We start from the raw sequence: 12,500 nt of genomic DNA, 5'->3' as shown, positions 1-12,500 counted from the left end.
TTTTATATAAATGTCGACACAGTCCTTATCATGCGCGTCTTATCTGTGGCTTCCCAAATCGCTTGTCTTATCAAGGGACTGATGTCGGTGCTAATTTTCAACACACGTAAGATTGGTTCTCGTAGGATAAGAGTGTACAAAAAAATGTTTTCATAAGTTCATACTTCTCCACGATTAATTTATTTCTCATTCATTTATTTACATCAAACTTAGTTTATGGTGAATAAATACATTAGTTGGGAGTTATGCAAGCGGTAATCGTTATCAGATTAACGATAGCAAATAAAAAAAAGAATATTATTGGAACTCAAGGAGGGTCATGTGGAGGGGGGGGAGAAGGGATAAAGGCATAGGAGCAGGGAAAAAGAGAAGGGTGAAAGGGAGGAAGGGGAAAGGGGAAGAGAAATGAAAAATGGGGAAATAACTAGAAGAAGGAATTGGGGGGGAGAGAATAGAAAGCATTTCGAAAGGAGAACGGGAATATGGCGGAAAGGGATAGAAGAGAGAAGGAAGGAGGATCTGAGAAATGGAAAAGGGGATAAAAGAGGGGGAAAGGTAAGAAGGGAGAGAGAGGAGCGATGGGTTTGATAACTGCGCTATCGGTGGGTCGTACCTGGCGGGACGAGGGGACCAAGGATACCCAGGTTCTCTCTCGCTCTCGCTCTCTCTCTCTCTCTCTCTCTCTCTCTCTCTCTCTCTCTCTATATATATATATATATATATATATATATATATATATATATATATATATATATATATATATATACCTCTCTGGCTCTCTTTCTCTCAACATCTCATAACCACTTTTCTCAATAAACTTGTCAAAGTCCAAGTCAAAAGTCTCCCTGTTCTTCGCCGGAAGTGTCTCGACCCGGACCTTTGTCTGCATGTTGACCTTATGACGTGACAGCAAGTTGACCTTCCTTGCGGGTGAATCACTGAATACTTCTTGTCCCTTTTGGGTGTAGTCAGGTTGTCTGTGTTTTATCGTGTGTATGTATGCGTGTCTGTCTGATTGCTTGTCTGTCGGTCTGCCCTAGCTCTTTGTCTGTCTTTTTGTTTGTTAGTGTTAAAGTATGTTTGTCCGTTAATCTTACGTCCGTTTGGTTGTTACTTTTATATCTGTTTGTGTTAATGTCTTCTCTATGCTAATTTTTCGTCATTTTATTAGTTTTCTCTATTTGTCTGTGTGTGTTTATGTTTGATGTTGTGCTTACCTGTCTTTTAATGTCCATATCTTTAACTGTCTGTTTGTCTATACTTGTAAGACTTTTTACCTATCTATCTGTCTGTCTTTCTCTTTTTCTTCCCTGCCCCTGACTCTGTATTTGTATTTCATCTATTTGTCAGCCTCACTGTCTCACCATGTCAACTATACAATTAACAGACAGGCAGAATACGAACAAAAACAAAGTATACAGGTAATAATAAATAGACATACAGATAGACAGGGTATACGAGCGCAAAATAACAAGATTAAAATACAATAAAAAAGAGGCTGTAGGCTAACGGTAATATTACATTCTTTCCACCAAGGCCATTGCGTCATATTTTTTTTCTTCTCGAATATGATATATCATTATTGTCATTAATCTGTAATATATCAAGGAAACGTGAGTATGTTTCTTCATTTTACAGAGTAATTCCTCCTGGATATATGATATTTACGCTTTTTTTAGATATTTGTCTACGTTATAGTAAGTACTTGCACCATAAAACAAGAAACAACCAAAATGAAAATGAATATACCGCAAATAATAAATATAAGTGAACCTAAGTTTAAGAAATAAATATCATTCATTACAAAGGTAAAGAAAATAACGACCTAAATTTTAAAAGATATACATTATAAATAGAAGCAAGAAACGTACATAAAAATAAATGTTCATATTCATTACAAATATAAAACAAAATAACAGAGTGTCCACCCCCCACACCCCCACCCCATCCCCCAACTCTCTCGAAAGTTCCAGAACCGAGATTTCACTACCATTCGACCGTGGAATATTGGTCACTGTTAGCAGTGCTTTTGACGAGGAAATGAATTTGACCTAAATAGCCTCAAGAGATGTGGTTATGATGCTCGAGCGTGGACCATGCGATATTCATGGAAAATTATTAATACTGTTTAATACTATTTTTTTTTCTTTTCTTTTTTGTTCGGGTATTTGTTTTTTCTCGTCGTTTTTTAAGCCATCGTTCGACTGGCATCTAATTCTAGAATATATTCTAGATTAGTGCATGTAGAAGATTAAACTTATGCATCAGCTATATTCAGCTGTCAAGTTATCTGAATGACACACACACACACACACACACATGTATGTGTGTGTGTGTGTGTGTGTGTGTGTGTGTGTGTGTGTGTGTGTGTGTGTGTGTGTGTGTGTGTGTGTGTGTGTGTGTGTGTGTGTGTACATACATATACGTATATATATATATATATGTATATATATGTATATGTGTATGTATATATATATATATATATACGTGTATGTATATACATACACACACACACACATGTATGTGTGTGTGTATATATATATATGCATATATATATATATATATATATATATATATATATATATATATATATATATATATATATATATATTTACTCACACATTCATCTACATACATTCATATTCTTACAAATGAGAAATCTCTATGTATCAATAATGAAATTCAAGCATCTCGTTTTGAACTTAATTTATAACAACTGATATATAGAATTCAGATCTTTGATCTTATTTGAAGGATCTTAAAATCCTCACCTTAAAACCTCCCATTGGCCTTAAAATAAAGCAATAATATCCTTTTCATAAAATCCTCAAATCAGCCTTGATACAAGAGAATATAATCTCTATCCTAAAATCCTTCCTAATCCTTTAAAAAATAGCTTCGTATCTCAAAAATACTCTCTTACCTTCAAAATAACATAATTCTAACCTAAACATTCTTCTTCTAAAACCCTTATCCTTACAAAATATGTCATCATAAAATCCTTAAAAAATATCCTGTCCTAAAATCCAAAACCTAAATTCCTTCCCTTCCCATCCTTTAGAAATCCTCCTAAAAACAACACCAACAACATCCTAACATCTTCCCTTATCTTTAAAAAAAAATCCTAAAATCCTTAAAAAAACACCCTATCCCAAAATCCTACCTGTAAAAAAAATAATAAACCTCAGAGATAATCCTCCCTCGTCCTACAAACCAACATCATCCTAACGTAAGAATCCTCGTCCTAAACTCCTGCCTTATCCTTACCTCCCGCCGTAGATATCCTGGTTGAGGGGCATGTTCTCATCGTCAGAGAACTCGGCGTCGCTGCCCTCCATCATGGGCATGGTCATGTGGTGAGGGGGCGGCATTCTGGAAGGAGAGGGGGCGGGGTCAGTTTGGGCTGGCTGAGTAGAAGAGGGGAGGGGGAGGGGTGTGTGGGAAGGAAAAGGGAAGGGGGAGGGGTGTGTGGGGAGGAAGAGGGAAGGGGGATAGGAGGAGGGGAGGGGGGTGGCGATGGGGGAAAGGGTGGAGGGACAGGGAAGGGGGATAGAAGGAGGGGAGGGGGATGAGGGATACGAGGAAGGGGGAGGGAAGGGGGATAGGAGGTGGGGAGAGGGAATGGAGGAGGCCGGAAGGATGGGGGAAGGGAGGGAAGGGGGCAAGAGGAGACGTAGGGGAGGAGGAGGAACTAGCAGATAGATGGAAAAGGCGAGAGAGAGAGAGAGAGAGAGAGAGAGAGAGAGAGAGAGAGAGAGAGAGAGAGAGAGAGAGAGAGAGAGAGAGAGAGAGAGAGTAACAGAAAGAAAGAGCAAGAGTAACAGAAAGAAAGAGCAAGAGTAACAGAGAGTAACCAACAAGAAGAAAGCAATGTAAAACAATACAAAGAACAAAACACAAATCAAACACAATAATAATACAAATCATACATCATAATAGAGAAGATCAAAGTAAAGGGAACCTAAGTAAACAAGAGAGAGCCTTCCTGGGTTCACAAGACACCGCGAACTTTCACTTCCATAGAGATATGCGGTTATTACACCATACCCCGCAACCGCACCGGAGGCCCGAAAAACACGCGCATTCAAAACGACTCTCTCCTGTTGGAAAGTCATTCGTTATTGAATTTAGTTATTTATTTAATCTTATTCAATTGAGAAATTTATTTAATAAAGTTATTTATATCGAGTTGTATTAGGAATTATTGAGCATTGAAGTTAAAAACGACCAAAATATAACGATGATGATAATGACAAAAATAGTAATGAGAAGAGTAATGGAGGAAATGAATGGCAATGAGTTCTTTTTTTCTTTTTATTTAAATTCTCGTAGACGAAGCGAGACAATAAATTGCGAATGTAAAGGAAGTCATTGTGGAATTTCAATCGAGCGAGCTTGTTTGAGCTGCATGTTCTGTATCTTTATACCCTTTTTATCAAACATTTATTTTCTCTTAATCTTCGTGTATATATATTTAAGTAAATTTCCATTGATAATCATATAAAGCCATTTTACGTGCTTTAATATACCGTAAGTGAGAGTGAACCGTTATGCAACTTCGATAGCGGTGCATGACAGCTCTTCGTCCTCCCTCCCCCCCTCCGTCAAGCATGGCTAAGAGACACCTTCATGACGGCAACCTTGACCTAATCTTTAGTACCTGCGCGTCCCCGTCACCAATATGGCATCCGTTTGCTTAGCGTGGAACAAATGCATGAACAATAAAACTTTATAATTACTGCAAGATAACGTCTCATAACAAGGTTTTTAAAAATCCGCTTGCACTTCGACACACCGTCGGCACACACATAGAAATAAAGCAGTGTCACCTGTCTCCATCAATCTGTCTTCACTGCCTCTGGTCTCGCGCAGTGACTCACCGACCGCACCAAGTCAAGGAGCCTCAGGCGAGTGTTCTGCCCGCGATGTGGCGGAGTCCGGCCGCCCACTTGTTGTTGTCTCATGTCGCTAGGGCATTAATGTTAATACCCTCAGCATTTCTGTCTGTTGTGGTCTCTGACGCTTATTTGCGCCTCTGCGATTTAGTTTTGTCTCCGTCTATTTCTCTGTTCTAGCGCATGTGGTTGAAGGAGTGCTCGTAAACATCCCTTCCCACCCACGTGTTGGTCTGATAGCTTGGGCTAAGGGACGTCTCCCACACCCACCGCCCACAATGTCTGAGTAGCCTCAAGGATGGGTGGAGACATCTCCGTGGGTGAGGGTGCCCCCTCTCCCCCTTCGGGTACTACCAGATCCGGGTGGAGTCATTTAGATAACATCAAAGAAGCCTGGACGAGGACACAGGGCTGGGTTTGCCGATGGACAGTGTCCTTGCCGTTACGTCCTATATTTTTTTACTGTAATTACTGTAAGAAATCCTCATGGTCGTAATTCAGGGATTATTGTGGTAATATCCTCCACTTTATGACAGTGATATTCTGCAGCTATAGAGTCTCCTACAGACTGGACGTATCAACATGTTTATAGTTCTGTGGTCGAAGAGGTTCTGCAACCGTGGAAGAACGATGGAAGCTTTAAGGGTAACAAAGGAAATAAAGATAAAGGAAAGAAAAGTCAGCGATGAAACAAATGAAGATGCCGAACGAGGCTAAGAACGAAATGAAGGAAAGAAGTAAAGAGACGAGGAGGAGGAGTGGGAGGAGAGGGAGCAGAAGGAACACACGCAACGGCGCAGCCACAGGGAAGACGTAGGCGGGACGACCCTGGCCGAACACACCTGCACAGAGACACGTTTCCGCGGACTCACACTCAAGACATTCCCTCCCTGCCATTTCCTTTTCGCCTCCATCTACGGCTCCTCTACATGTTCAGTTGATCTCCTGCTGCCCTTTCCTCATGTCCCATGTCATTACAAAATACTATTATCCTAGGAGCGTCACACAGCGAAACATACCATTATTTTTCTCTTGCTTCCTCTCTCCTGCTTTTTCTCCGTAAATGGACTTCCTGCTTTGATTTATCGTGTGATTCTCCTTCCCCGGCGTAGCACGGAAAGCTTTTCTGGTTGTTGTCATTCCCATTGCTTTAAACCTACAATATGGAAACAGACGCTCGAAACAGAAAGAGGAGGGTCAGCACACAAGGTGAGAAGTGGTTGACTAGTGTGGACTTTGCGGTTAATCCAGTCACAATGAAAAAGGTTATGCAAGGTCGTTCGGAAGCCGCAGGGATTCGTGCTGTGGACTTCAGAAATTCTGTGACATGTGCTGGGAAAGAATATCGCTGCAGACATTCCTGTGACGACTTCATGGCATGAACAACAAATCCAATGGAAAAACAACCGAACAAAACATCATGTCCTCCCTTAGTATTAAAAAAACACGACGGGAGAAATGTTGACAAGGAGAGAGAAGTGTACTGCATCAGCGCCGCCGTGAAAGGTCAGACACGCACGCGGGACAAAACCCTTTCGGCGCTTGGCTTCTTTTTCTCGCCACGCACACAACGGAGTCCTTCACGTTAACGCAATTAAAGAGAACTCTCCCCCCCCGAAAAACGCGGAGCACAGAAAAGTCACACGTCAGGTCCTGAACCATTGTTGAAGTTTGTTGTGGGGTTTTTGGGAGACTTCGAAGGTCGGGTTGGAGTGAGTCACCCGGGCGGGGCACAGTGTTGACTCGCACGACCGTTTCGGGCCACTGGCGGGCAAATGTCGGCCGATTTGTCTGCCGAAATGGCGGGAAGGAAATTTGATTGGCTCTATGAACACTCATACACAACAATTAAGTAAGCATAACCGTGTGTATGTGTGTGTGTGTGTGTGTGTGTGTGTGTGTGTGTGTGTGTGTGTGTGTGTGTGTGTGTGTGTGTGTGTGTGTGTGTGTGTGTGTGTGTGTGTGTGTGTGTGTGTGTGTGTGTGTGTGTGTGTGAGAGAGAGAGAGAGAGAGAGAGAGAGAGAGAGAGAGAGAGAGAGAGAGAGAGAGAGAGAGAGAGAGAGAGAGAGAGAGAGAGAGAGAGAGAGAGAGAGAGAGAGAGAGAGAGAGTGAATGAGTGAATTACTGAGCGAGTATTGTATGGTTGGATGAGTGAGTGGTTCAGTGTGTGGGTTTGTGTGTTTATACGTCTTTGTGCACATTCCTTTGTATTGCATTTGCTTCCCTGTAGGTTCAGATGTATGTAAGAATTATATGAATTAACTCGCGACGAGTATTTTGCAGTTAAAGAATGTTAAACGATGAAACGTATAAAATATATTTGCAACTTAAGCAGAAGCTAGTGAAAACATATTTTTCCTCGCACGCAACACTCAACATCTTGCCAAAGCAGAAGAGTGAAGTTTACCGGATTTTGTGGGGAGCGTCAGTAACGGGGCAAATCACGTGATGGCAACACATCGTCAAGGCTGACCACCTTCCAACACTTGTCTGGAATCGGGACTCGTCTGGACACCGTTCGCTTGATCTGCGCAATTCATAAACCTGTGTCTGTTTCGATTTAATTTCGGCAATGACCACACAGTTCAAATTATTTTATGTGTATGGTCCTCTCTAAAACGAGAAAAAAATATATATCGAAGGATTCTCTTTCTGTACATCGGATTTCTTTTAACGTTGTCTACGACAAAAATCCAGCTCACAATAGTTCATTTATGCAAAGCAGTTTCAACGAATCAATCAGCACACTCCCGCGAGAGATATCTGACGTCATTTTTAGGTTAGTCGTGAGGTCTAACGTAGAGAGCGGTGGCGGGGGGTGAGGGGCGAGTAAGGAGGAAGGGTGAGGACCTGGAAGAGGAGGGGGAGGGAGTCTTTACCTGACCCTCCCCCATCTCTTCCTTTCGTGACCCGTAAATGCCATCGACCTACCCAGGTCACTCGGCCGCTGATGACGGCAGGAATATGTGGAATGTGCCAGAACGGGTTTTAATCGAGTTATTCTTATCATCGTTAAATGTAGTTATCATCGCCGTCCTTGTTAGTATTTACTCGTATATTGCAACTATCATTCTGTCATTAAGATGGCAATTTCTTTGTCATTTTTCTTGAACTTTAGCCACCAACTTCACAGCTACAACCATTTTCAAATATATTTACTTTGTTGAGCAACCACTTTCATTAAATACCATTGTAAACTCCATATTCATTCAATGATTTGATCTAATATATCGAACCGAAGAGCGATATAGTCCGCCTTGACAACTGTTCGAAAATGGATTCAGGCAAAGGTTTAGAGTCGGTAAATAAGGCATTGTTAACTGGTTCTGGTCATTGGGACACGCACCTGCTGAAAGTTGGATAGGATTTGAGTACACTTGATAATCTGCCACTTTATAAATATTACCTTCAATAACATGTTCATTACAATTCTTTGGATGAGCGTGTTACTCGAGAAAATGTGAAAGATGGCAATTCACTTAACATTTACTAAAAAAATAAACAAACCATCATCAATATAATTAGATTTTTCTTGTTTCATTTCATTTCCCTTGGATGAGAGTGTTCTGTCACTGAAGTTAAATAACCTTGCCTTTGGTTTTGGAGAGATAAGGAAAAAAGAACGAAAAAAATAACCATAAACGCTGAAACTCTGTCCATATTCTTGAAGTAGAAAAGGAAGATACAAAATTGAATAAAAGTAGATATACTTAGTTGGTGGAAATGAATACCATATGGTATAGTTATGTTTATTTGTCTCTTAGTTTTGATTCATGCATGCAGCAAAGTCTGCCTTCGCCTATTTGATGTATTTCAAAGTAAGGTTTCCTATTGCAGTTACAGTCTCCTTGGTAGATACAAGTCAACCCTAATTCAAAGAAACAAATTACCGTTTCCTTTACTTGGCCAGAGGCAAATTTTCGGTGACATGGGAATGAGACTGTACAAGAATAAAATGACGAAGAAAAAGAGAGGAAATGAAGGGGATATAAAGAAGTAAGTGAGGAAAGGAAGACGGGGGTGAACGAGGACGGAGAAGGGTGTTCAGCAGGGAAGGGCGGAAGGTAATGAGAGAAGAAGGGAAGGGAACGGGAAGAAGGGGGGTGGAATGGGGAAGGGGGCAAGGTGGAAGTACGAGGAGGGAGGGGGAAGGAGCGACCCGAGGGAAGGGGAAGGGGGAGGGGAGGGGGAGGGCTGGAACAGGTACCAGCAACAACTTTCAGTCTGTGAACGATCTCTCCCCAGGCCGCCCCTGGCTGTGAGTGAGAACCGAAGTTATGCCGCAGTGATTGAAGTTTCGAATGAATAAAAAAAATATATGTATTGTGAATGTATGTGTCCACATTGGATCCGTAGATCCTATGGAGGAAAAGGGGGCGTTTGTAAGATTATTTTCTAAATGTGGATGTAATGCTAGGAAGCCCATTACTTATACAAAGTCGAGTTACGGTTTTAAATGTCTTCACATATGATTGTCGTTTATTGCACACGATAGCTTAATAAGCTCAAATGAATGCCAGTTAAATGGCAAATCTTTTCCGCTGCAATCTCCGGATAACTATCTACGGCGTTAAAGTCACCAGCAGAAAATCGGAGTCACGAGTAAACTTCCATTGTTTTCATTTCACTTCTAATGTTTTGCAACGAGTATGAAATACAAGATAAAAGAGACAAGTCATCGGAATATAGGATCCGGTCCTGACAAACCGGATTCTCGATCCTCTCATCGAATTACCGGACGCCTTTCGCACCTGACTCAGAGGGGCTCGTCCTGTACTTGCCCTCAGAGTCGACATTGTGTAACGAATGGAACAGGCCGTCATCGTGCGTAGTGACAGGCGACTCTGGTAAACAGCTAACGATGAAAATCCGAACTAACAAATAACAGAAGTAGAAAGTTGAAACATTACATTCCATGAAAAATCGCGGCATTATATTGTTATCTCCCGACAGTCCCTCACTTGAGAAGTTACGGCCGCTAGGCAACTCTCCCCCACCCTCCCTCCACCTTCCTCACTTTCATTCACAACCTCAATTTTCTGAGCATTTCTAGGGTACCTCTGCGCTGCCCCGGGCGGTCAGGGAAGGCCCAGTCGCCGTCCCAGAAAGAGCTTCAAACGGATCTTCGAATCCCTATATTCTCTTCGTATTCAGAGGCACTTTCTTGCGAGTTCAAAATTCAATAGTCAGCTCATGTGCGACACGTTAGGACATATAGATGTCTCAAAGGACGGGTTTATATTCGTCAACTCTAATCCAAGGCGCCGCTCAGCTGAAAGAAACCGAAAGGAGGAGTGTGCCTCCCCCTAACTCCCACCCCATCGAGGTGATCAGCAGGAGGCCACCGTGGAATGTGGGTCACTGGCATGGATGGTCGATTTTCTGGGTGAAACTGTGGAACTTTCGTCTTCTCTTGCCCCAACGGGCGGCCTTATAAAGCACTGTATTGCCTCCTCCATCGTGACAACCCGGTCGGAATTGATTTAAAACGATTTAATTATTCCATCTTCTTGGGCTGAATGTTCCCCGGTCGCGTGTAAATGAAGCTAGTAAGATATCACAATCACGAGATGACACTAAAACTAAGCCGTAAACCCGAGTAATTGATCTATACTGGCGTTACAAAATCCTCAAACGAGAAAGTTGTTTGGTGTCAAAGCCACACGCGCGTATAGAAAAGGTAAAAACAGCAGTGATAGACAAACTTACAAATGCCGATCACACGCACTCGTACACACTACAAAGAATACAAATAAAGCTCGCTTGTTTTTTCCTAAATTTACACACGCACAAATAAATACAGATAAATATAGAGAGAATAAAGTATCATAGCCAAGTATTATGAAGTAAATCATGAGCGAGTCTAGTAGTCAGTTTCGTTAAACGCTCTGGTGCCTAGAATACAATATGCTTGCGTAATGCAGTGAGGGGCAAGCTACGAATATGTCACGCATAATGCAGATTTAGTAGATATGAAGTATGGCACATCGATAAAAGTCTAAATAAATGTAGACCAAGGAAAGTAGAATATTTGAGGAGGCACCGCTAAGGTAAGAATAACCAAACTAAATAGCGAAAAAGAAAAAAAGGGTGTGGGTGTTAAAAGTTTATGATCTCTAGAATTCAGGCGAGTATATAGAGCAAAAGACGTGTTATGCATAATCATTTGCAAAATGTAATTCAAATGCAGCATTTGCAAGCACGATCGTCAAGGGAACGAGACCGCTTCGAATTTGTTTATTATAAACGTTAGCGAATGAAGTGAAGTTGGAAGTGGTAGTGTTACCTTTCCTCATTATCCACGCGGAGGTAAAGGAAGGGCACTTCGGAGACGACGGGGAGGAAGAAGAGAGTGTCGAGGGAGTAAAGCGAGATGAAAAAGACGCCCTTCGTCAATACCAGTGTGCCTCTTCGCCGCACCTCCAGTGTTGTTACTTCACTTCATCCAAAGGTCAATGGCTTTGTGTTACGATTGTATTTATTACGACGTCGATCCTAAGCAGTACTAACTGCTGAATTTCAAATCGTCCGGCTATCTGCATTGCTTGGCTTGTCCTTTGCCTCACCCTGCGACGCCCTCTGCCCAGGGCAACGATCTCTCGGCGATCATGCAAAATGAGGACTGAATTTCAGATATCTTAATTCAGGTGGTACTGCAGTGTACATAGAACTGATGTGTATATACATACACACATACATACATACATATATATATATATATATATATATATATATATATATATATATATATATATATATATATACAATCATACATACATACATGCATACATACACGCTCACACACACACACATGTGTGTGTGTGATAGTATATACATTCCACCCTATCGACTTTATATTGCTCTTATAGAAATATGATCCAGCCTCTACCAGTCCCTCGAGCACGCTCCCACATCCGGCCCAAGGATGACCTCACCATAGCAACAACAACGGCCAAGTACGCCGACCCCGCTGCGACGTGGGGATTCTCCAGCGACCTGTTGGACGAACCTTTCCTACAAGTACAATCCTACACAGGTACATGGATGTCGTTCTCATTATCGGCAATCTATCTCTGATGTTAATACTAACCAATATCGCGACTGAGCATATGTCGAATAAGAACACCGAGCTCAGTATGTATGTGTATATATATATATATATATATATATATATATATATATATATATATATATATATAATATATATATATTATATATATATATATATATATATATATATATATATATATATACATATATTTATTTTTTTCCGTGTTTACAGACGTTCTTTGTCCATACACTGCAAGACCGAAGGTCGTTTCCTTAACAGGCGAACGACGACGCTAAGAGACGGCACATCATGCTCGCGAGCACATCATTCGTCCTGGGAACATCATCGTGAGAGCATTAGCCGCCTGGGAACATTACACTCGGCGGCACGGCTGGGAACATCCTCCCTGGCGCTGGGGAGACTGGGGTCTAGCCCCCGGGGGAGACCGCCTCAGGCTGTCACATCCCCGGGTCTAACACTTGGAAGGCCAGCATTCGTTGCTGAAGAAAGGAGGACTCTCGGAAAGGAATTCGGTGTAAATGCATTGCCCTGAA

At 41.8% G+C, this 12,500-nt stretch overlaps 1 protein-coding gene across 10 annotated transcripts in view; it reads right to left on the bottom strand.

Annotated features, from left to right (window-relative positions):
* The window catches only part of kkv (hyaluronan synthase-like protein kkv), a 68,428-nt gene that overhangs the window by 48,682 nt on the left and 7,246 nt on the right, over nt 1-12,500 (bottom strand). For all 10 annotated transcript variants that reach the window (XM_086539904.1, XM_086539905.1, XM_086539908.1 and 7 more), the window contains exon 2: nt 3,268-3,372. In XM_086539904.1, the coding sequence (XP_086396030.1) occupies nt 3,268-3,371 (104 nt within the window). In that variant the 5' untranslated portion in view covers nt 3,372. The remainder of the gene's footprint in view (nt 1-3,267; nt 3,373-12,500) is intronic.

Source organism: Penaeus japonicus, unplaced genomic scaffold (genome assembly GCF_977035675.1).
Source record: "Penaeus japonicus unplaced genomic scaffold, GWHDUDI00000001_assembly GWHDUDI00000009, whole genome shotgun sequence".
Classification (NCBI taxonomy): domain Eukaryota; kingdom Metazoa; phylum Arthropoda; class Malacostraca; order Decapoda; family Penaeidae; genus Penaeus; species Penaeus japonicus.
The sequence above is the reverse complement of the archived record's forward strand: the minus strand, read 5'-3'. Positions and strand labels throughout refer to the sequence as shown.